The sequence below is a fragment of the Conger conger genome, chromosome 5, assembly GCF_963514075.1.
Source record: "Conger conger chromosome 5, fConCon1.1, whole genome shotgun sequence".
NCBI lineage: Eukaryota > Metazoa > Chordata > Actinopteri > Anguilliformes > Congridae > Conger > Conger conger.
This window is the reverse complement of record NC_083764.1, coordinates 57,341,641-57,366,548: the sequence shown is the minus strand read 5'-3', so window position 1 is coordinate 57,366,548 and position 24,908 is coordinate 57,341,641. Positions and strand designations below refer to the sequence as shown.

Sequence of the window (24,908 nt, the reverse complement as noted above, 5' to 3'; positions counted from 1 at the left end):
AGTCTGGATGAATAATAAAGAATGTAAGGGGATTTTGAAGGAGTGTTTGCCTTAAACAATTTTGCACAAGCCTTTTATAAATAGGCGTAATTGCTTCATTTGGGTCTTTACTATGTGTGGAAATTATTTAAAACTTTATGCCAGTGGAATGCGTCAAATGTTTCTTTTCATCAGTCCAATTTATCCACACAGGTTATATATAGAATTAAATATTTTCTGAACATCTTAACAACCGTTTTATTCATAGCATAAAATCATCAATATTCAGGACTAAAATGCTAATCAACTAGAAGCATTCTTCTTGTGTTTTTAACTTGCATAATGCTTCATTTGTTTAATTTAGTGGCGGTTATCATATGTTATAAATATATACATGAATTCATCCAATAAGACAACTGATAATCACTAAGATTACATATTTATGGTTGAAAATTACAAGTACATTATACTTCTAACTTATGTGATACAAACAGTGTAGTTTCGTTCTCCATTCAATGTCAAACATGTTTTATATTCCTCTGTAGGCAGTTTTGCCAAATTTTTCTACTGCTTTTTGAGAACCACTAGGACACCTAGGACTTGAACAACCTGTTTAGTCACATGTGACACTTCCTCGCTGTATTTTAATTTGTCTGTTCTATTATTCTTTCATGACACTTTATTTGTTTTACGAAATGACTATACATTACAGTATGAAATTTCACAATGTTCCATGTGAGAAATCTGATACCAATAATCATGCACTTTTCTTGCACTTGTCAGTCTTGGTTTTCCATTCCACTGTGGTTTTATTTTTTTTAAATTTAAGCATTACATTGTACATTATATGTCGTTTAGCAAAATATCTCTTTTGAAGATATAATTGGGAATCAAAGACCTTAATTACATGGTCTTGACTTGGCATCAAATGCTTGGCAGTCCTGCTGAAAACATGTGTTTCTCAGTTGCTGTCACTACTCAGGTACTGAAACTAACCTGCTCTTATGTTTTTCTTCTTCGGGCTTGTAATGGAAGAAATCTGTATGTTTTATGAATTTTATTTTGGAATAGCTTCATTTTCATTAGTGCTGTAGTGGTGTCACATGGTATGGGTGTGTTGTTTCAGGTGTTGGAACCATGACTCTATATAAAACGGGAATTCAGTTATACTCTGTGGCTAACCACTTCATTCTTTCGATCTGTGCACCTCTGTTTTAACCTAAATAACTGCAATAAGAAAGCAAACCATATCCCCTTTTAAAAAATGAAGTCACAATACTGGTATAGCTGGTCAACAGCAGGGCTGTTTCAGGCAAATGAGGCTGGGCAAGTTTGATAAGTAAACCGGTGGTTCTCAATCCTGTTCCTGGAGAGCTGTAGGTTTTGATTTCAACTTTAATATGCCACACCTGAGTCTACTAACCAGCGGCTCAACACAATATCCAATTACATTATTTACATTATAGGCATTCGGCAGACGCTGTTATCCGGAGCGGCGTACAACAAAGTCCACATAATTGACAGAAGTGTGCTTTGTTAGGGTTGGAATTGAACACCTACACAAGGACAGAACAGGGTAGGGTACCACTGATGTAAACTGTGGGTTGTTACCTTTCACTAATATTCTTTCAGCATCATTATGATATTATACCACCAGGGGTCAAGTGCGGAGGTATTCTTTCTGCACCGAACGGCAATGTGTCTAGCCCAAACTTCCCGGGCCTGTACCCGTACAACACGGAGTGCGTCTGGCTGATTGTGGTGGCAGAGGGCTCCTCAGTGCTCCTCACTTTCCACCATTTCGAGCTGGAGTACCATGCAGACTGCGCCTACGACTACATCAAGATTTACAATGGCATCGCGGAGGACGAGGGCAACCTGCTGGGCAAGTTCTGCGGGGACATTTCCCCACCGCAGTTCACCTCCTCCTGGAACGTCATGTCTATCATCTTCCGCTCTGATAGGCACGTGGCTCACAGGGGCTTCTTGGTCGGGTACAGGAAAGGTAACCTTGAAATTGCCACACTGTCCTGTGTCCAGGATGAGCGTACTGCACCCATTTTATATTGGACCACAAATAATACACTAACTTAAAGGTACAATAGGGAAGATTTCTGCGTTCAAACATTGTTACAAGACCATTTGTAAATCCCTTCCTATCATTGAAAAAGTCTCACTGATATGTTGACTCACTCTCACCCTCTAGTGCATTCAGAGAAGGGGGAGGGATAAACAGTGTTGTGGTTTGAGAGTGTTTGTTGCTGTAATTCCTCTCTTGACCGTTAGAAGTCTGAAATTACCTATTGTACTTTTAATGTCTATCGCATAATCCAATTTGACTACCAAGTGTAGTGGGCAAGGTGGTGATAATTGTAAAGCTGGAAGTACTCGCTGTTCAATTGAGCTGGCACTGATTCTCATGAAACACTGCAGAATGAACAAAAAGAAGATGGTCGCAGAATATGGTCTGAATGTGCCATGGATACTGATATACTTTCTCTATATTAATCTCTGCTGAAGTGTTATTTCCCTCTAACATGCCGTCATCTGCCTTGGTGTCTGTGTCACCCCCCTCTCCTCAGATATGTGTGGGGGAGTCTTGACTGGCCTTTCGGGGATCATATCCAGCCCGGGCTACCCTGTGGAATACAGCAACAATGCTGACTGTTCTTGGACTGTGCACGTGTCAAACCGCACAGTGGTGAGTCTGGTCTTCCTGGACTTCCAGCTTGAGAACAACGAAGGGTGCAACTTCGACTATGTGGCCCTTTTCGATGGGCCAACTGTCACCCACAGACATCTGGGAAACTATTGTGGGAGCAATCGTCCCCCCAACACCGTCACCACCTCCAACCAGCTGCTGGTAGTCTTCAAATCTGACTTCAACATTGGAGGGAGGGGATTCAAGGCCTATTACTACTCTGGTAAAGAAGTTAATAGCAACGTAAACCATTTAAATATAAAGGAATCTGATTAGCGTACATGCTTATTCCATTTTTATTCCACCTGGAGACAAAATGGACTTGGTTGATGTTAAGTAAGTTTATAGATATCTTGTGAGCATTGTGCTGACAAGCTGCTGACTTCATAATATTACTTCCTTTGAATATCTGTTATTTTTTGGTAATGTGTTGTTTTTGATAACCTTTCCATAAAAAACTTTATATTTTACTATTATCTTTCCATAGGGGAATGCCAGCAGGTCCTCACAGCTATACGAGTGAATTTCACCAGTCCACACTACCCCAACATTTACCCCAACAACATAAACTGCCATTGGACTATTAACCTGGAGGCTGGGTACCGGGTCAAGCTTTTCTTTACCAGCATGGACCTTGAAGACCGCAACAGCCTGACAGGCGAGTGCGACTACGACTCGGTATCGGTGCATGATGGGAGCAGCGAGGCCGACCCGCTGCTGGGGAGCTGGTGTGGCTCAGAGCAGCCCCCTTCCCTGCTCTCCAAATCCAACAAGCTCCTGGTCATCCTCAACACTGACCGCAACTCTGCGTACAAGGGCTTCTCTGCCTCTTACACAGGGGGTGAGTGTTCACGTCGCGTAGAGATCTATTGTTGAGACCGGTCATGGAGAGACCTCTTCTGAAGGTCATGTACACAACATGGGGTCATTAGCTCATATATTCTGTGAAGGATTTTGGCCTGCAAACCATTGTATGAAAAGTCCTACAGAGCATCTCATACAAGTTGGGGGACAACGCAAAATGTATCAAAATGTGTGCTTATTGTTTCAAGTCTCCATTGATATCTAACACAACATCCCTTTCATGCACCTCTTTGTGTCCAAGTGGTGCCTGTCAATGTCAGCTGCACCAGGACTGAGTTTCAGATCCAGATTTCCCAACAGTCTTTGCCCCAGCTGGAGCGCGAGAGTGTGTATTTGGGGAACCCCCCCTGTGTCGCCCAGATGACACCCACGGCATACAAGATCCAGGCTCGTTTCGTCAACTGTGGCACTGCCGGGCAGGTAACTGGGCCTCGTGCTCCATCAGACTCCCCAGGCTTTCCCCATATCTTACAGATAAGGACAGATATAATCTACTATAGGGTCTCAATAACAAATTACTCTGTGAATAACTAACAGGAAAAGGTTTTTTTTTTTTTTTTTTTTTTCCTGCAAGGGCAGGGCAGTTCAGTGCGATTTTAATTCTTACATTTGTAAGAAAAACAAAACAGGATGTCAGTATGAATGTCAGGTGGCAGTGTAGCATGATGGAAATTGGTATTTTTTGCAAGTTTCATTCCCAGGGTCCCACCATTGTACCCTTCAGTTCAGTTACCTGCTAGTTTTATACCTGAACTGTTACCATCTCAACCTATAAGTCAGCGGAGGATGGGCTGGGTAGCCGGGTTCCTCTCGAGATTTCTTCCCATCAGGGAGTTCTCGCCACTGTTCTGTGGGTTTTTCTCTTACTAGGGATTTGTTTACCTCATATGCTCTTTGGGGGCTTAGGGCCGATATTTCCCTTTTTTATTCCCTTTGGTTACTATGTGTCTTCTGCTGTGAAAAGTAAATACAATTGAATTGAATTCAGCAAGGTACATATCATGAATTGTCTCAGTAAATATCCAGCCCTGTATGTAAATGGATTACATCACCCTCGATAAGAAGGAAAAAAAGTTAAACAAATAAAAAAACTCTCAGACATCTCAACAGCCAAGTCACATAGCAGTCATCAGGGAGCCTGAAGGAGCGTGATCTTGCCCTCGCAGAAGCGCAGGAACATCACGGTGCTGGTGAACACCCTCTACATCGACTTCTCGGAGGGGAAGCAGCAGAACGTCCAGGAGTACGAGGTGCAGTGCGACTCCCAGCGGAAGGTTGCGTCGGTCAGCCTCATCACCGTGGAGGAGCGGAACAAGCTCAACGAGCTGGCCCGGCGGGCCAAGGAGACAAACACACAGACCAGCGTGGTGGAGAACTCCGAGCCCCACGACACCAGCGACATCGTCTTCATCAGCATCTGTGTCCTGGCCGTCATCCTCATGGTGATCGCCATTGTGTGGCTGGTGCTACTATAAGTAGAACTATCTTCTCAAAAAATGTTGAAATGCTGCTGTAGAAGTGAACCATTTCATTTACGATGACTTTTTTTTTTTTTTAAACAAATGGACCCTGTTGGGTTAGGGTAAACCAGAGATCACATAATTCACCAAGCGTGAGAGATTCCAGGTTAACTTTGCCAACAAGGTCAAATTGTATGTTCCTTGCCTTTATTATATAAGGTATTCCAATAGGAAAGTCTTAATTTTCTTTGTTAAAGAAGTGCATATTTCAATTCATTTCAGTGGTTTCTTCACTTGCTATTCATTCTTCCAACAAGGTGCAGAGGTCTGTTGTTCCACCCATATTTTTCTCTGTATATATTACATTTGGACAGCACGTCGGATTTTAAAGAATGAAAAATATTCTTGTTTGTATAGACTGCTTGGATAACCTGTATTTTCTATTCTGTGTGTGCTACAGTGGTTTATGTCTTACTTTGAGAAATGTAAATGCTGTTTACAAATAATAAACTGTATGCAACCAGAAAACTGCACAAACTTGTTTCAGGAAAGAAGAAAAATATTGATTCATCACTCATGTATTAGACAGGAGGAACGTCACAGGCAGAAGGATATTGTAGGAGGATACTGAATGTCTTTAATGAAGCAGGTTCCTTGTACATTTGCATACAAGGAAACTGCGAAGTTGCTTTGCAAGTTGGTGCTCAAATTCTGATTATTTGTAGCATTGACCTAAATTCTGCATATAGTATATTTTTTTGTGGAAACTTAAGATGTCTAAATCCCTGCCATATTGTTACCAACAAGACTACTGTATAATTATATATTATATAAACAAAAATATCCCTTCATTTTAGCAACAGCAAAAGTGATATTTTTCATCAAAGCTGTAATATTGAAGCATTGTTCAATTTCCCTCAGAGATAATGAATATTTATTATAAATTTATTGAATAGTTAAAACATGTTACAACACAATTTCTTTTTAAAACCACTTAGAATGTCCTCAGAGGCCATTCTGAATGAATGAAAAACACCTCTATCACAACTGAAGTCCAGCTTCAATAAAATCCATAGTTTTTCCCCCCAACAATCTCTTTGTTTATGCTTTGGTACCATAGTTATTTTTTGTGGCTGGTGACCAGCTGGTCGACTGACAGCTTGCTGTCTTTGACTTGTGCACGGATCTCTGGCTTGTGTTTCAATGCAAAGACAAGTGCCCTCACAGTCCGTCTGTAAGCACCGCTGATGAGGCGGGAGCTTTGGTGGAACACCTCTCTTTCAATGTTCTCAATCAGGGTGTGGTCTGCCTGAAAGATCAAAAGGACAAAGATAAAAAATAATATTAAACAGTTAATTATAATAATTCCACAGTGGGCACAGTGGGTGGAAGTGTGTAGAAAGTTCCTGCCCTCTCAGGATTGTAGATATTCAGGACCAGGAGTGTCCATGTTGGCCAGGGTAAACAACACTGAAACAAAGCTAATACAGCTTTGAGCATGGCATGGCAAGGCAAGACACTGTTATACCTTAAATATATTTATGACAGATAACTAGTCAATAAACTAGTACACAAACTGCATATTCCATGAAAATAAATGAAACGCTTCAACTTTTTTTCTTTCCTTTACTTAAAGTACCACACTAGTACCCCTAGATGGTTCGGATCCATAAATAATTAAATAATTAAATAACGAATATTAAATTAATGTTTTGTTCTACCAAGCTCTGAAATGGACAGGCTACCTTGTACAATTGGCATGGACTGTTCAAGTTTATCAAAGCAAAAACTGTGTGAACCAAGGATGGTGGGCATGATAATAGCTTTTCTAGCTTTTTGTGGGGCTTAAACCCATTTAATGAGGCCGTCATCATCATTACCTCCAGGTCCATGGCTTCCGCCAGGAGCTTTCTGGCATTATTCCTTAGTCCCTCTGTCTGCTTGTCACACCGCACCTCAATGGAGGGCTTGTTTGCATTCTCCTCAATGAAGGTCTTCCAAAGGCTGTAGACTTCTCGCGCCAGTGCGCTCACTTCAGGATCTGAATGTTTGCGGACCTTATTCACCGTGTGACCTGCAAAACAAATGCATGGTTTCAGCTGCATATTCAGTTACGCGTCTAAGGTAACACAACATGTACGCAATGTGTATACACAGACATCGCCACCATGTGCATATGACAATGAGTTTCAAACCGTTCACTTAGATTAAATCATTTTGCACATACTAAATGACTGTGGGGCACAATTTGATACATTGTGAAGAACATTATAATAATGCCATCAGTTTTACCGATCCTGGTAGATCTGAGTACTTCCTTAGATGGCACTTTCTTGTTTAGCTCCGTCAAGGCCAGCAGCATGTTCTCCTTCGTTTGTCCTGGCAGCTCCAGCATGGACTTAAAACGCTCAATATCCTCAATCACGACCACTCTCTGCAATAAAGACCATCATCTTATCTCCCGAAGTCTTGGTGGTGGTGACTTAGTTGTATCAACGCACACAATTAAACATGCTACGTGGGGGAGGATTACATCCGGCATCCGTTGTTTATGTTGTGTGTAATGTGCAACACCTTCATATAAAAAGGTCAAAATTACGAATACATTGTTGTTTCTGAAATAGCGGATCAATTAAGCTAAGCTTGACGTTATATTGCTCACCCTCAAAGACTCTATTGTTGCTTGTCTGTACACTTTCCCATGGGTGGTCGTTTGCTTTTTGGGCTCATTTTTGGGTTGTCTTACAACAAATCTGTCCATTGCTCGCTGAAAATGTTCGTTATAATGCTATCAAGGTTAATCGGTAAAAACAGATGCCGGGGCAGAGGATACTTTATCACACCGTCGGGGCTGCTTTCTCATTACAAACGAACTATCAAAACCACAATGGACGCCAAATGATCAAGCTATAGCAACCAGTTTGAGGGTTAAATTGGTTGCCTAGCAAGTAAACACTCAACCGGTAGGTACACAACACAGATTATCGTCATATTACTATTATCATCAGTGCTGCCAAACCCTCGGCTAAGAACAAAATACTACTTCCAACTATGAACCAACAGATGCTGCTTCAAATGGCTAAGTCAAAATACTAAGTCTCGTCATTTCTCGTCGTCCATATCATCTCGCGTTATTTTACAGGGGAGGTATAAGAAGAACGAGGAAGACGGCTCTCTGCGGTTGAACTAGGAGGCTGTGTTGTGTGGATTTCAAAGGAAACAAACATGGAGATGTGGAAGTTCTGTGGGGGCATCGTCAGCTTATGCTGTCTGCTGGCATGCACTGCAGCCTCTGCTGATGTGTTCGACGGCGTTTTGGGAAATACAGCCTCCTGCCATAATATGTGCGAGATGACCTACAGTCTGCACACTTACCCCCGGGTCAGTATGGTTTGCCAGCTGCGCAGCCCTATGTAGGCTCTGAGCTAGTGCAATGTAAACACTGGCCGAGATGCTACCACCAGGTAGCTAACTTCGTTAGACTTTGGCTGTCCAGCGAAAATGTACTTCATTAGGTATTTAGCGATGAAGTTGATCGCCCCTGTATGAAGATTGACTAAGTTAGTATGCGTTGGGTATCGAATTATTGGATGGCCTGTCCTGCACCAAGGTGCAAGATTTGTTTAACTTGCATTTTTATCTACTGATCAGCTACGTTAGCTAGCTAGCTAGCTGTTGAAATCGGTTACCATTTCAGCTAGCTTCCTGCTCGTTGTGAACGTTTGCTGGGCAGTGAAAGCTTTGCGGTGGCAACTTCTAAATGTTCTTTTTAATTCCGTTGTTGATGTGGTGATTAGCCATGTTGGCTAATTAACCGCGCAATTAAGCGCAGTCAATACAAGTTACTGTTTATTTTAAGCCGCTCTGATTGTTTTTGTAACGTTTTGGGGAAATAATTATTTTACAGGAGGAGGAATTATATGCCTGCCAAAGGGGCTGTCGTCTCTTCTCCATTTGCCAGTTCGTGAACGACGGCGACGATCTCAATCAGACCAAATCCGAATGCGACTCTGGTAACTTTTGGTAACTTTGGGTTGAGTGCAATCAAGTCATTCTGGTGTCAAGTAATTTACTGGTTGACCCACACACTATAATTCCCAGACTATTCCATATATTCTGATTGTTGACGTTTGCCATACTGTTCTTGTTAAAGATATGTTCTGTTTTATTGCCAGCGACCATGCAGTTTTCTTGCACAGCTGAATTTTATGGCGTAAATCATGTGCTGTTTTCTTGTAGCCTGCCGTGAAGCCTACTCCCTGCAGTCAGATGAGCAGTATGCCTGCAACCTTGGCTGCCAGAGCCAGCTGCCTTTCGCAGAGCAGAGGCAGGAACAGGTAGGCATACGATTTGTTCAAACTTTTAACCAGGGTGTATTTTCTAAGTTTTGATTTGGCCTGCCATCTAGGCTGCAAGAGTACATGTGAAGTTGACACGCTCAGGTCCTTCACTGTCACTCATTTTTATCTATACAAATGTCCATCTTCTTTAGTTGCTGGCCATGATGCCTCGGATTCACCTGCTGTACCCACTAACACTTGTGCGAGGGTTCTGGAATGACGTCATGAGTTCTGCACACAATTTCATCACTTCCTCTTGGACATTCTACCTCCAGGCCGATGATGGTAGAGTGGTCATATTCCAGGTGTGTATGTAGTTAGGTGCAGCTGTCCCGACAGTATGCCATATATATATTAGGTGTTGTAACGCAACTTCATCTGTGTTTTTAGAGGGGTAGAATGCCTGTATTACTGTACACTTTGCATTTTTGCATTTATCAATGATTACAGATTATAGAGGTGACTAAATATTTCTGAATAGAGTACGATCGTGATCCCATTTTCAACTTTTAGACTGAGCCGCAGATCCAGTTCATTCCGCAGTTTGCAGTGCCAAAAGATGAAATTCAGGAGCAACCGGAGAGCTTGTGTGAGTCTTCGAGTGCGGTTGGCAAATCAATTTGGAATAATGCAATGTTGCATGGGCCAGCTCTGGCTGCTTTGGCTAGGAGGTTCTCCTGCCCTTGTTCACTGGTGGCTATGATGCATTCCCACAGATCGTGGACTGAGCAACCCTGTTTACAAAGACTACCACCGAACCTACATCCAGGAGCGTGATGGGGACATGCTCGCGGACAGCAGCAACTCTGAGGACAACTATAATCTGTTCGGTTGTCTCTCAAGGTGCGTTTTTCGAGGATCTGGGTCACCATCAGGAGTTTATTGTCTTTCAGGGGTGCAGCTGTATTTGTGCCCTCAACCGCACCCTGGGGGCAGACAGGTTATATATTTGTATTTTTTTATTTTATGTTTATTTTATATTTTTCAACTCAGTCCAGGGGCTTTGGGGAAAGGCAGTCTTAACTGAAATGGGTCCATTGGAGCAACACTGAGTGTAGAGGGCCGAACAGAGTTTGCTTCGGTAGTAACAGCCAGCAAAACACGGCCGTCTGCCCTCAGGGTGCTGTTGAGGGCAAGAAACCGCATCAAGCGACTACCTCCCGCTCAACAGATGTTGCATCATTTCACCATGTTATTTACATAACTCTTTGGCAGTTCAAATTTAACAGTTGTCAGTTACCTGTCCTGCCCAGACCATTAAGAAAGCAAACCATTATTATCTTTGCCCACAGTCTTTGCACATGGCCATTGTGTGCATTGCAAATATTATTAATTTAGAGAGCTGGAGATTTAAGGGAGTTGGTTTTGGATTTCTTGATGTATCCAGAAAGGAAAGGGTGCATGGAAGAGCTTTTAGGCTGCTAATTTTAATACCTCACCTTCTGCCTTAATAGTCAGAAACTAAAAATAATACCTTCTCTGGACCTCCAGGCGCACAGATTTGTACCTGAGAAATAGGATCATATGATTTAAAATACGATTTTTACTCCTGGTTGGCGGTCAGTCACTCATCCTCACTCATCAGAGCTGTTACATGGGAGTTTTTATTCCAAGCACTGCTGGTTGAATTGACCAAATAAGTTATTTTTAGACATTTCCAAGTATAATTTGTGGCAAAATCTTTTTTCAGTGTGTGGGGAAGCATAAAGATGCCATAAACCATTTTCAAAAATAAAGAATGGGGTGACAACTTTCACTGGTTGGAAACGATGCCTTAAGAAGTAGTCTTTATGTCTATTTGTATTGGAAAATCCTGGATTTCCATTTTCCGGGTGCTTGGAGCTCCTCCACATTCTACCACTCGTGTGCTTTCTCCAGGAACCCTTGGCTCCCAGGCTGGATCCTGACCACCACTCTGGTCCTCTCTGTTCTGGTCCTTATCTGGATCTGCTGTGCCACCGTGGCTACTGCTGTAGACCAGTACGTCCCTGCGGAGGTGAGTCTGTTCTGACATCAAAACGGAGACTGGGCCACCTCGGCTCTAGGTTTCCATGCCAACCAGGATCTTGTTTATCAGACTCAACATCTCATTTGGCGCTTGTGTAAACTTGCTTAAAGTTTCACTATAGCTGTATGTCCAACAGCCTTCACACCAGATCAAGTTAAGGGTAGCATGAACTCTGTTCTCTTTGGATTACAACCGTATCAATTGGTTGTGGGTATTTGGTGCGCATTACTGTAAAAGTATTCCAAATTTGTTTGTTTGCATTGAAGACTTTCAGGATGAAATTGTGCAGGTTGATGTGTACTGTTACTGCCTTCCTTTTTGTAGAAATTGAGCATATATGGGGACATGGAGTGTGTGAAGGACCAGAAACTGATCCCGTACCCGCCCTCCTCCCTGGTTATCATCAACTCTGTGGCAGAAGAGGAAGCTGGCCCTCTACCCTCAAAGGTTAACCTGAATCAGTCCAACATTTAGGGGCTGCAGAAGATCAATGCAGAGCCTCCAGTTCTTTTCACAGTCTTACTCTTAGACATTAAACTTAATCTTTCAGATGCAGGAAGATTTAAAGAGGATTGATCTTTTAAAATGGAAAGGTAATTTTGTTTTTCCTCCAGACCTCAGATTAGGGTAAGGGATATTCATTAATTGTGTCTGTATATTTGCACTTTTGTGGCATAACATTACCAAAACGACAGCACACTGTTTCTGCGGTGTAGGATTGGCTTTGTGTGGTGTCTGTAAGGCCCTTACCTAGTATAATATGAAGTGATGAAATGGTTAAGCTGTTGAACTAACTGCTTTGTGGGTGGATTGGGCTTGAATTCCAGGTTTTGTTTGCCACTGCAAAACCCCAAAAGTGGGTTAATTTGGTGGGTTTTGACAGATTCTTAATGGTGTCATGTGCTTTCCTGAGCTTGAGTTATGTATTTCAAATGCACCAGTGTCTTTTACTCTATGCTTTTTTTTGCAAAAAGGCTAAGGTTTAATTAAATTAGAATTAGCTTGTGGTTTAAAGGAATTTTCTGGAACTGGTAAAAAGTGAATGAATTTGGGTCATCAGGAAATTGTATCTTGACCCTGTTGGATATTTTGAAGGTAGGCTATGCAGTTAGGGTTTTAGATATCCATAGGGATTTGTAACTTCTTGTATTTGTTTTCATTAAAAGGATTAAAATAAAACTTTTTGAAGTTGAATATGCCTTAAGAGTCTTATGTAATTATTGCAATTTAATTAAAGGATGAATTAACGTGTACATGTTTTCTGTTGGATGCAGGAAAAAAAGGTTGGTTTTTACTGTGCTTTTGTATTTACCAAGTGGTAATGATAAGTAAGAGGAGCTGGCTGTAAGTAGGGCCATGAAAATATATATTTTGGTTTACACGGAGCACACACAATTTTCCTTGACGACCTAAATGACCTCTTCACCTGGAAAAATATTGACCTCTGAGGCCCTTTCTGTTAATGGCTCCCATTTTCTAGAGTTCTCTAACTCTTTGGCCATAAATTATGGTTGGTTACATAACTTGTACCTAAAGTTCTGTAAAACTATATGTACTATGACAAAAAATTTGTCTAACACATCTCTGTACATTCGTAGTCTTTATGTCCAGTCCACATTGCTATGTAAATGTGAAATGCAGACATCTGCTAAAGATCGTCAATCAAATCCGGCCATACAGTCGGAGAAGAATCTTGAACAAGGGGAATTCAGTTCAAGGAATAAAGAGATTTGATAAGTCCTTCTCTGAGGTAATGATTATTTATGATTCTTTAACTCCACGTGTGGCAATGTTGAAATATACATTGGCTTAGCTCCACAGCCTTCTGTAAATAATCTTTATTAGGCGGCACGGATGGTGCAGTGGGTAGCACTGCCGCCTCACAGCAAGGAGGTCCTGGGTTCGAATCCCCGTCGGCCGGGGCCTCTCTGTGCGGAGTTTGCATGTTCTCCCCGTGTCTGCGTGGGTTTCCTCCGGGTACTCTGGTTTCCTCCCACAGTCCAAAGACATGCACGTTATTCTGATTGGAGAGTCTAAATTGCCCGTAGATGTGAGTGTGTGAGTGAATGGTGTGTGTGCCCTGCGATAGACTGGCGACCTGTCCAGGGTGTATTCCTGCCTTTCGCCCAATGTATGCTGGGATAGGCTCCAGCCCCCCTGCGACCCTGATCAGGATAAGCGGGTTCAGATAATGGATGGATGGGATGGATGGAACACTTGTTTGTGATGTGTGAATCTCTGGGGCACTACAGTTCCGCATCTTATTCAGTATCATTTTTGTATATTGTTCTACTGCAGTGTCCGATGCATACGATTCAACCGTATTGGACACTCCCCATTAACTTGCCATTATAACACACTGCAGCAGATAACATAGAACTTGCTTGGTGTATTATTATTTTTTTGTATGTATGGTTTGTTGTGTATTTATGCCTCGGTTAGTGTCCTGAAGTTGACTGGTACTTCCATTGAGATGGCTGAAGATGGCTTTAAGATGAGGTGTCACAAGGACATCACTGCCAAATTGAGTCATTTCAAATCAACTATTCATTCCTGCTCCCAGACAAACTGCTCAGCCTTGTATTCTTTGTCAATCGGTGGCTACTCTTGCAATATAATTTTGCAGTACATTATTATTGTAGATATTACATTGTCAAGCGACTACTTCCACATAGAAATATTTTAAATGCATTGTGGACTCCGTAGTACTGAATGTTTTTTCATTAACATATTTTATTTATTCAAACATACTTCAGCAATATTAAATGGCAAATTTGGCATCAGCATTTAAAAAAGAAAATAAACATATAGGGTCTTTGATCACAGCAGGTTACAGTGCATCACTATCACAGTGAAATACTCAAGTTGACACTAATTCAAGGTGAATGACTGGTGGCAGCTCAAGCTGCAGTGCAATCTGGGTACTGTAGTCAGTAGCTGTTCAGCAGGTCCCAGTCCTCCACAGTAAGCGAAGGTGAAGAAACACGCTTTTCAGGCGGGCTGGAATCACTGCTGCCCTCCAAAAGGGAGTCCAGTGTTCTCTTCCTTTTGCTCTGTGACCGTGCCTTTGTTGGTATGCTTTTGTTTCCTGTTGATTGTGTTTGGTTATTTGGAGCTGGCTTGTGAAACTGAATCCTCTTGCTGTAACTTTTGTCAAACACCTGTGGGGGTGCTTTCAGTGTTTCTTGGATAAACCTGTGTCTACCATCTGGAGTAGAGAGAAACGGATACAGAAGAAATGTTGTTAATGTGTGAAAGAAACAAAGGGACTAAGGCAAGATAATTTAGTCATGAACAAAAGTGAACTTACAAAACCGAAGTGCTTCTGTTCTTGGTTGGACATCTTTCTTTGGCTTGGATAATTCCAACATGTGAATTTCCCACTGGTTGACAATCTGAAAGGGTAACAATAAAATAAAAATAAAGTTTATATTTCCTCAAGTCTAAATTATGTATTTGGCCCAAAAGTGTAACATTTCTAATGCTTGATAAAAACACAGGGCTTTCAATAAAAAAAAACTTTCATTCAAAAGAAATGCTTTACCAGAGCGACTGACAGAAGGAAAATTCCAATGTGCTTGTATGTGGACCGTATTGGTGGACATTACCTGTTCAGCCCAGCCCTCTGTTTTACAGTGCGAGTGACAGAAGCCCTGGAGTGGAGCCTCAGAATAGACAAAGCCCAGCTTATTCCGTAGGATCTGATGCAATGAAGCGGTGAGCTGAAAATCAAATCAAACCAATGACTTGTTTGCAGAGTACATTCTCTTCTGCTATTCAGAATTCATGAAAACAAAGGCTAGAGCACTAACTTAATGTTTGGATCTTTACAAACAGGACAGGCTTATGGTGCACAATGAATGTAAGTTTCTGTAGTAGCAAATAGGAACAGAGTTGCTTCAATACCTCCATATTGGTTTCTGAGATATCCAGCCCACGCAGATTTGGAAAGCATGACAGATATCCAATAGTCTGCTCACTGACGGCATTCCCTGTGGGGGGAGTGTGAGACTTTAGACCTCAGAATGGGTGGAGCTACGACCTGCATCCAATCAGTGAACAATATTATTCATGATCTATGATTTGCTGAAAGCAGTGATTCATAATTAACAACATAAGTTTTGAAACTCTCTTTCATTCAAAAGGAAAGACAGCTGATTCATGAAACTCAGTGATTTATTAATTAATTTACCGGTCCTCTATGATTGTAAGGCAAACGACTAATGAGGTAAGTTCACAAACCATATTCAGTTGCATTCACAAAACATACAGTCCAGGGCTATTACAACCTGAAAGCAATTAGGTCAATTTCTGCTAATTCTAAGGATCTGTCAATCTTAATGTACATACAGGACAAATCTAACAGCTGAAGACTACCAAGCCCTCTCTTCATCACGCGGACTGGTGCAGTCAGCTTTTGAAGGCCTCTGTTGGAGAGGTGGTTATCCCCCAGGTACAACTGTACAAGACTGTGGGACAGAAAATCCAGGGGGACAGGGTTGACTTCATTATTTGACAGAGAAGAGGATATTATAATATTAAAACTACTCGACATGAAACTATAGAAATCAAAGATGTGTATATTTGACATTATCACAATTCAAACAGGAATACACTAATTTGCAATGTCTGCATTAACATTTCAAGAGTCCAACTCTAATAATTGAAGTAGAGCCTGCACACCCAAACTCAATATACCTGTACATTTCACACAAGAGTCCAACTTTAGCCATACCTGGACAAAGCCTCAGAAGTTAGATGTTGAAGAATCTCATGGTTGTCTCCAAGTTTACAACCAAAAAGGTCTAGACACTGTAGGCTATGGAATACTTTCACCTCCTCCAGCTTTTCTGATACAATCAGATGCCTTAAGAAAAACAGGCAAATAGATGTACTTGTTACCTCCCCTATAAAATACGGAATATAATAGAGATTCACGATGCTGCAATACTTAATTTACCTGTTCCTTAAACACAGTGACTTGAGCACAAGGTCCCCGTAGGCTTCACTAAATACTTGCAAAGCCCTGGATCCATGCACCGGGTCTGAAAATGTTTGTTTTGCCTCCGCGGCTCTAAAGAGTCGTTCTGCCATTTGTTCAGGGAAACCAATTAGTGAATCTACGTACTGAACGTTGTTAGCTATAAATAACAAGGACATGTCAAAAAGAGATTTGGCAGAATAACGAAGACTTCCGTTTTCATTGTAAGTGAAGACAAAGTGTTCTTTTCTCTTTGTGTGGGTGCTGGCTTGAGCACGATTCTCAATGCACAGCTCCACAGAAAATGCTCTGCCGAACAGTCGGGGAGGCTTTGCTCTTTCGTACGATGGAACTTGCTCCTCACGTTTCGCTTCATTTACGCAACGAAGTATGCCCTTTTCGCGAATATATACGGGCTCACAGTCATCTTGAGTCTGTTCACTCGAAAACATTTCTCTTATTGGTCAACTGAGCTGTTGTTACTGTTGTCTAGCTATTTTGCTAACGTTATACTAGCTCATTGAAAGTAATGCTACCAGCTTACCGTACAGTGCATGTGATTAGGAACTAGATATATAAACTAAGAATAAAAGTATCATTATAACGCATATTCGTTTCTTATACAAGGTACAAGACTAACACATTTCATGGTTCGCTATTCTAAGCAACTCAACTTTTTTTTTCTATGGAAGTGCAGATAATTTCCTTCCGGAAAGAAACAATTTCTTGCACATACAACGTAACATTAATAATTCTAATTTATTAGGACCAACTGCTGTTGGGGTTTTCCACCAAAAATAAAAACATGCATAAACAAAAAACATTATACTTTTTGTTTTATAATCATTTTTTTAATTGCAAAAATGAAGACACAATGTGGTATTTCGGAAGTATTTTGCTGGTACACTTTATTCTGGCGTTTGCTGCTTGGCAACGAGATGTCTGAGGCTTGTGAAGCAAAACGCCGTTCACAGGCAACAGTTACAAGATTCAGGGGGTTGCATACATAGATATGTATATGTATATGTCTATAGTTGCATACATTACCCTTTGAATGCTTATTATCAGGATAGTAAGCTAACTCCTTACAATGGCTGCAAGGCAACGCCACGGATTTTGAACTCCTTCTCACATTGGGCCCTCATCACCCCAGGACATCCCATCCCTGCACAATTACTGTAACCATACCGTATGTTTAGGTCCCCTGTCACTTAGGACCCTTGGAATCGTCTTAACCTTTAAAAGCGAAAGCAGAAGAATTTAGCATGAGAAATTAAGATTTTAAGAGACTAGTTTGACAGTGTGAACAGTTGATCCTTTGCTGCCATCTACTGCAAAAGTAAAGCCTTTTGAAAGAGATTCGTTAGATCGCTTAAACATCCTTCCGTATTACTTGTGGCAGGCATTTCTGGTGTACATAGTAGCCTATAGATAACAGTGGTTGCATGTTTGTTCGGATAGAAGTCAGGCAAATTATGCATCATAAAATGGCAAGTTTCAACTACTATCTAATTGTCTGGTGAATATTACTATTGTTTTTTATGGTAAGATTTGTTAATGGATGTTAATATTAATTTGAGCATCTGTGAAAATAATTGTCTAATTGTAAGTTGTTTTAGTCGCCAATATTTGGAATACTGTGGCTGTAGCTATTGTAGTAATGTCTAACATGAAGTATCATAATAAATTAAATTTTGAATTGAGATTCTCCATACAAAACTCAATTTAGTCCAGGACTAAATTTAATCTGTGTCTGTGAAACCGCCCCCTAGTTTGCTTGTTCAACTGCACATTATGCAATTTGTCTTATTTGTAAAAAAATATTTTTTGTAAAGACATAACATGTTTTATGACACGTTTCACACGTGTAATCGATATAAAACCAGCTGGATTTATCAAATGAAAATGTGACGGAAAATGCAATTAATAATCTGCCATTTTTTATCGCTGTCGCTTTAAGGATTGTTCTGCGACCAATTTAGCTTCATAAACAAAACATATGACGCCGTTATAATGCGACAGGATGTGCTGAAGCTTGTCCACGGAAAACAGGTTTGTATTGGCGTTTAGCCATCAAGATAGATTTTTGGTTCTTTAAACACATACCGTATACGGATTTCTTGCACATATTTTTTTGCATATTTGAATAAAATAATTGTAGATTGACTTGTCTGTTGCGATTTACTCAGTAACATTATTGGACCTCAGTGGAATAGCTAGCTCTAGGTAGAGGCTAGCTAATATGGTAGAGCAAAATGCTTTAGCTTAGCAGGCTAGCAACAGACTACATATTGTCGCTGAATTGCTGGTAGCTAGCTCGCTGGTATTTATGCAAAGTTGGCTAAATATTGACATTGTCGCATATATCAGTAACTTTCGCAAACAGTAAGTCAGCTAGGCTAGCCAATTTAGCGTTACCTGCCAATGTAGCTGGCCACGACACATTGGATAACTAACTTTAATGTCATCTAGACTAACTGCTTCTTCAAACAATCTGATATTTAGCTAGCTTTGGTGTCCTACTTGGATATTTGGAGATCATCGTGTTATTCACAGGTATAAATGTTGGAACTTCGAACTGTATTCAGAATATAGTACTTTGCTTTATCGACCAGATTACAGAAAGATACACATTCTCTTAACGGATGGAGTAAAACAGCTACCCCATTCTTTGTGTGAAAACGATGACTTAGGAAGGCAGACTGGAGTTGTACTGAAGTTATGATACGTTGATTTCATTTAACTTAATTAACTTAGTATTTACCTGGTAAATACCAGGTACTTATTAGGTACGTATTTACATAGTACTTGCATATGGTACTGAAATAAAATGTACAAATAGCTGTGTATTTACCTAGAAAATACTAGGAAATTAACGGCACAGTAGTTTACAGTAGAGTTCAATATCTATGGAATGATTTCCTTCACATTTTGACGAATGGTATCCTTAAAATGAAATGTCACTAAATGATTGATAACCCCCGGTATCCTTGCAATTGGAAGGTTAATGTGGGCTTGTATGTTCTGGTCATTCTTGTGTTGTGTTCTTTTGACTGAAATCGCTCTGTTTTGTAGACAGGCATACCTTACTGCATTTTCTATTGAAAGTGGAATTTGAGCTGCATAAATGGCTGCAGTTGATGACTTGCAGTTTCAAGGTGAGAAGCCCAGTCGCATGCATTTGCAGCATTCATATGATGGAGTAATTGAATTTGAAGCTGTTCCATTATAGTATTCATTTATCTGCGATTCATGCATTTTCTTAGAATTTGATGATGCAGAAAACCTGCTAGCAGCCAACAGAGATGCCACTACTATCAGTATCGGAGATCCAAGTGGCAACCCCAAAAAACAGAGGAGAGTAGCCGGAGCCACAACGAGAGAGGACGATGATCTGCTGGGGAATGATGACTCTGACAAAACTGAGGTTGAAGCAAATTCATGAAAGAATCAAAGAAAATGAAATGAATTAATTTCTTACTGTGTTGCTGTCATGTAAAATTTAACATGACACTGGAAGCTAATGGTGATATGTTTTTGTAGTTGCTTGCAGGTCAGAAGGAAAGTGCTCAATTCTGGACATTTGAATATTACCAATCATTTTTTGATGTAGAGACTCACCAGGTACAATAGCTTTTAATGATACATTTGTTTATATAAAAGTATTATGTCATCAATGATCAATGCATTTCCAGTAAAGTTCATATGGAAAACCTTTGTTGTTATAACAGGTACTGAATAGAATTAAAGGGTCGATTCTTCCTTGGCCCGGTAAGAACTTTGTTCGCCTCTACATCCGCAGTAACCCCGACCTTTATGGTGAGTAACCTGACCGCAGCTTGCTTAAATCCAGCTGTCATTAGCCCTACTTCATGCTCGGGTTCTGTAGGAAACAAAAGTGAATGTGAAAGATATCCTTCTAGCAGAAGAGCTGCTAGGGAAGGTGGCAGACACTTGACTGCTCTAATCCCTGACAACCTCATCTACATTTGCTTAGTTAATCCTGGACCCCTGATTCATGTCACAGAAACCAGACCCTCATTTTAAATGCTATGAGAGGGTGTGTGTAAGTGTTTGTGTGTGTTCGTGTGGATGTGTACATGTCTAAAATGGCATCTGATGTTAGTTTAAATGTAGTAGTAATTAAAGTGAAATTGAACAAAAATAAAATATCGTAAATGTCTTGTAGGATGCCTTTAGAGATGCCAGTATTTTACTGTATTTTGAGTTGAATGAAGGACATGTATTTTGATTGCAGGTGTTTGATGGTTGTTGGTTCAGGCTGCTCAGATGCATGCTTCTCTGTGAATGCTTCTGTCTCCAGGACCCTTCTGGATCTGTGCCACCCTTGTGTTTGCCATTGCCATAAGTGGAAATCTCTCCAACTTCCTTGTGAAACTTGGCCTACCTCAGTTTCACTATGTGCCTGAATTTCGGAAGGGTAGGTTGTCCTGAAATTGCACACCTTCTTTATTTCAGCACATGAACTGCGCATGCCTTTTATCTATCAGTTGTATTTTTTTTCAGACTCTGTGCAAGCCATGTCATATAAAGCAAAGAACATACAACAATATACACAGGTTTCACACAGTTGGACAAAAGGGTAGATTTGGACAATTCCAGTCCATAGTCCAGTTTTACAAAAAATTGTGCTATGTTTCAGAGTTGAACTTTCAAATCCAAGCATTATTATACCTGGTAGTAAAGTGAGTTGATTTCGTATGCAAATCAGAATCTACCGACATTTCTGAAATTTCTAGCCTCTGGGTAATAAGTGTGTCTACCAAGGACCGATCTAGAGCTGAACAGTCAGATTATAAAGCCTGACTTCCAATTTCTGACACCAAATGTCCAGCATTTATGTTGTACATTTATCCGTTAATGTGAACGGGTTTGCTTTTACAGTGACCATTGCTGCCACAGCCATCTACAGCTACGCCTGTCTCGTTCCTCTCGCGCTCTGGGGTTTCCTCATGTGGCGGAACAGCAAAGTCATGAACCTGGTGTCGTACTCCTTCCTGGAGATCGTCTGCGTCTACGGTTACTCCCTCTTCATTTACATCCCTGCCGCGGTGAGAGAAGCCCGCCGTCTTCCTTCCTTCCTTAGATGCGCTGTCGCACATAAAATGTGGCTGCTTACAAGTGGTATTTATTGTAAACACGGGGGAAAGGACACTAATGAAACTACATTTTGTAGAATGCTTTCTTTCCTCTTTGGTATTGTCCTTTATGATGTCAGCAAAATAACATTATGTATGCATATTACACATTCTGTATAAACACATTATGCAGCCTGTTTACAGAGCTGGGACAATTAATTCAAATGATGTTGCTCAAGGATAGAACAGAAATCTCTCCCTTATCTAATATACAATATCTGGTATACTGTATCTCTGCTCTAAAGGTTACCCTATACATTTGCACATTACAGTAATTTAGAAGAGCAATTTACACATATTCTCTGGATAAATCAATGGCTTGCTTCTCTCCAGAGTAACGCACTGTAATTGTGGTGTTGATGCCCTAAATGGAAATGCTGTGTGAAATGCTGTTGTATTGGCACTGCCAGGTCCTGTGGATTATCCCCCTACCCACGGTGAGGTGGATCTCCATCGTGGTCGCCATGTGTCTCTCCGGGTCTGTGCTGGTGATGACGTTCTGGCCGGCTGTCCGAGATGACCACCACCGAATCGCCATAGCAACCGTCTCGGCCATCGCGGCTCTCCACGTCCTGTTTGCTGTCGGTTGCCAGGTAAAGCGGTAACAGCAATTACACATGTTTCATTTTTAATGATGACTCAATTTCAGCGGTTGTGTCATTGTAAATGACAAAAGTGTGGCTTCCACACTTGAATGGATGCTTATCGGCCATTCCATCCTAACTAAAATGGAATTGCAATTTTTTGTTGCCCAACAGAAAAAAACAAAAGATATTAGGCAAGAGAAATTCCTCAGGTACTGTTTAAAAAAAACTGCTCATGCCTCCTTTTGACATGTCCCCTTGACCTTTACCCTGGCAAAGGCTCACCTAAATGAATAGGACTAAAGAAAAGAATCCTTGGAGCCCCTAAGTTATTTCTGGCTGGACTCTTTCCCACTTTAAGCCGAATCCTAGATGAATTGGTGTATGTTGGTTTTACATTTTTGCTTATGCTGTATAAACTCCAAAATGTTTACCATACCATATTAATGCACTTCCCTTGATTTTCTGAGATGCCCTTGGACACTCATTCATTATTCAGTGTCCTTGTGGTCCTATGGAGTCAAATGTGTCACCATTCACAGTGTTCGATAGGAACGTGTAGTATCTTTTTTGCATGATGTGCCGTGAAATAGAGCAAGAAAATTAGAATTGGAATTAGACACGCATACAGATTTATGCAGAAAATGTATCATGCTGAACCACCTGGTCTAAAACTTCCTTTTGCCCGATCTCTGATGCGGAACCGCAAGTGTATTTTTGGAGCAGGTGCTAGTGTGAAAGGATTAGCCGGTGTCAAATTAGTTTTCCTCCAGAGACTCTGCACATGGAAACAATGACAGTTATCATCCACTACATTCACAACTGTCCATCTGTGCACTTTCAAGTGTGAATATGTTCAGATCAGATATCACGGTTATCCATCAGAGTTCATATAGGCTGTGGAACGTAGGGAAAAATAATAACTCTGGATTGTAAACAGCCCTGAATTGTGTGTCTGAATTTGTACAGGTGTGTTTCTTCAATTCACAAATTCCCACACCACCTCCCACGGTGGCAGATACGATACAACCAACCAAGACGCAGTAAATTCAAACAGCTTGTTGAGGTAATGTGATTAAAAGAAAAAAATTTCAATTTCAATTTCTAAAAAATGTTCTTTTTTTCCTGTCTTTCCCTGAAAACAAACTTATTTTTGTACAGTGGGGTGAAAACATGTGGTCACCCCTGGTTTAAATGTCTGTACAATTAATCTGTATGTGATCAAAAGCAAACCTGAAATCTAAATTGTACAGAGTTAAACAAATTTCAATTTTATGAATGCAAACTTTTTTCTTTTTCTTTTTTACTGTTTATAAATGATAAAAAAGGAAAAGGGCCCTGTGCAAAAGTCTGGGACATTTGTCCAAGGATTTCAGAATGAAGGTGGTTAATTTCCACCAAGAAGGAGGAGAAGGCTAGGAAAACTCTCTCAATGTTTCACACTTTTGTGAAGGTCTCCAAACCTTTGCCTTGTTTTTTGTTCTTTGCCTTTCCCAGTGGTCATGGATGTGTGGATTTTTTATACCCCAGTGAAACAGGATGCCATTGGAGCCTAAAATACAGTTCCCTAAAAAAGAAATAGCATGATAATGCAGATTTATATTTGCTGGATTTTATTTAAAATAAACATTATGGGTGTGAACGATTGTGACATCTAATTGTCAAAATTCCTACAAAACAAACAAAATATATTGAGCTATTGTGTGAACATAAAATATTATAATTTTCCCATTACACATATGGAGCTTGACCTGTTTTTATTTTTTTAATTTAAGTTATTCTTTCATATGGAGTCCTCATTTAAACTCATCAGACTTCATGGACTAGGTCAACTTATTTTCAAGAGCGTGTCAGAACAAAGGGGCCGTCGTCACAATGAGTGCTCTCCTAAATCAAACGTTCTCTGTGACCGTAATCCAACACCTGACATTGACTTCCTGTACATGATTTCTTTTTCCCCATAGCACATGTTATTGTGTTTTAATTGCAGGTTCTCCTGTTGCCTTATTACAAAGAATCAAGTTGCAGTGCGGCTGAAGTCACTGTGAAGTCTGGATTTCACCACTGCAAGGTCTAGTGAACTATGAAGAGAGCATACACCAGGCTCTGCTCTGTCACTTCAGGAGAGGAGCACTTGCAAAAATGTAGCTTACTCATATTAGCATTGTTTTTAATTGCCTTACGGACGTACATTCGGGTATATTGTTACTAAGTAGCTTGTCTTTAACATGGTATCTGTAACCGTAAATCATGGAGCATTGAAATATTTATTTGCTCAAGGAAATTGATATGTCTATCAAATTATTTACTACAAGACATCTTGGGTTTTTCCCTTTTGAATTATTTTATTTTTTAATATTTGACTGTAGGAACTATGGTCAGTTCCATTTAACTACAAGGTGTGCTGGCATTCATTTCCTATTCCAATTTCCAGTACCATTTTGAAAACAACAATGCAATGCTGTTATTATGTAGCTTATTTGAATGTGGTGGAACATTGCAAGGCGGGTGCTGTTTTTCTATTCATCACTGTCTTTTATTTTCCTCTGTTTTAAACCAAAACTCAGTGGTTCCTGCTGGACTAATTTGTTCCTATTTCCAAGTTTTCAGTATCCACTATGAATTAACTGTCAGCAAATAAACTGTCAGCATTGATTGAATAAAGGACATTTCTTCAGGACATTCCTTCAGTCCTATTCGGTTAAATTGTTGAATTCATTAACAATTCCGTGAGGGAGTTGATTGAATTACATACCAAGCTTCTTGTAGACAAAAGATGCATTTCGACTTCTTGACAAAAGGCTAAGCATAAAAGATTTGTTGGGGAGACAC

At 40.5% G+C, this 24,908-nt stretch overlaps 5 protein-coding genes across 7 annotated transcripts; 3 read left to right on the top strand and 2 right to left on the bottom strand.

Annotated features, from left to right (window-relative positions):
• Nucleotides 1-705: 705 nt before the first annotated feature.
• On the top strand, nt 706-5,370 carry cdcp2 (CUB domain containing protein 2). The gene is made up of 6 exons (XM_061242733.1): nt 706-714; nt 1,612-1,984; nt 2,562-2,903; nt 3,168-3,521; nt 3,786-3,964; nt 4,711-5,370. The coding sequence occupies exons 1-6, from the start codon at nt 706-708 to the stop codon at nt 5,017-5,019; spliced, it is 1,566 nt and encodes a 521-aa protein (XP_061098717.1). The 3' UTR covers nt 5,020-5,370.
• Nucleotides 5,371-5,921: 551 nt separating this feature from the next.
• Nucleotides 5,922-8,106, bottom strand: tceanc2 (transcription elongation factor A (SII) N-terminal and central domain containing 2). Its single transcript, XM_061242074.1, has 4 exons — nt 7,667-8,106; nt 7,297-7,438; nt 6,885-7,078; nt 5,922-6,313 (listed from the first exon to the last, which is right to left on the bottom strand). The coding sequence occupies exons 1-4, from the start codon at nt 7,763-7,765 to the stop codon at nt 6,125-6,127; spliced, it is 624 nt and encodes a 207-aa protein (XP_061098058.1). The 5' UTR covers nt 7,766-8,106; the 3' UTR covers nt 5,922-6,124.
• A 40-nt stretch (nt 8,107-8,146) lies between these two features.
• tmem59 (transmembrane protein 59) lies at nt 8,147-12,546 on the top strand. The gene is made up of 8 exons (XM_061242073.1): nt 8,147-8,385; nt 8,912-9,017; nt 9,244-9,341; nt 9,497-9,649; nt 9,858-9,933; nt 10,061-10,187; nt 11,223-11,340; nt 11,677-12,546. The coding sequence occupies exons 1-8, from the start codon at nt 8,230-8,232 to the stop codon at nt 11,824-11,826; spliced, it is 984 nt and encodes a 327-aa protein (XP_061098057.1). The 5' UTR covers nt 8,147-8,229; the 3' UTR covers nt 11,827-12,546.
• Nucleotides 12,547-14,067: 1,521 nt separating this feature from the next.
• lrrc42 (leucine rich repeat containing 42) lies at nt 14,068-17,031 on the bottom strand. Its single transcript, XM_061243521.1, has 7 exons — nt 16,313-17,031; nt 16,088-16,219; nt 15,703-15,821; nt 15,259-15,344; nt 14,961-15,074; nt 14,663-14,747; nt 14,068-14,560 (listed from the first exon to the last, which is right to left on the bottom strand). The coding sequence occupies exons 1-7, from the start codon at nt 16,783-16,785 to the stop codon at nt 14,283-14,285; spliced, it is 1,287 nt and encodes a 428-aa protein (XP_061099505.1). The 5' UTR covers nt 16,786-17,031; the 3' UTR covers nt 14,068-14,282.
• Nucleotides 16,537-24,756, top strand: yipf1 (Yip1 domain family, member 1). Of its 3 annotated transcripts, none has more exons than XM_061243524.1 (10): nt 16,537-16,557; nt 19,409-19,491; nt 19,600-19,760; nt 19,877-19,957; nt 20,065-20,152; nt 20,658-20,774; nt 21,239-21,405; nt 21,903-22,085; nt 23,046-23,142; nt 24,067-24,756. In XM_061243524.1, exons 2-9 carry the CDS (start codon nt 19,461-19,463, stop codon nt 23,121-23,123), a joined length of 906 nt encoding a protein of 301 aa, XP_061099508.1. In that variant the 5' UTR covers nt 16,537-16,557; nt 19,409-19,460; the 3' UTR covers nt 23,124-23,142; nt 24,067-24,756. The 3 variants fall into 3 exon arrangements, with proteins under 3 accessions (XP_061099508.1, XP_061099506.1, XP_061099507.1); XM_061243522.1 differs by lacking the exon at nt 16,537-16,557 and adding an exon at nt 18,315-18,385; XM_061243523.1 differs by lacking the exon at nt 16,537-16,557 and adding an exon at nt 18,423-18,889.
• Nucleotides 24,757-24,908: the final 152 nt, after the last annotated feature.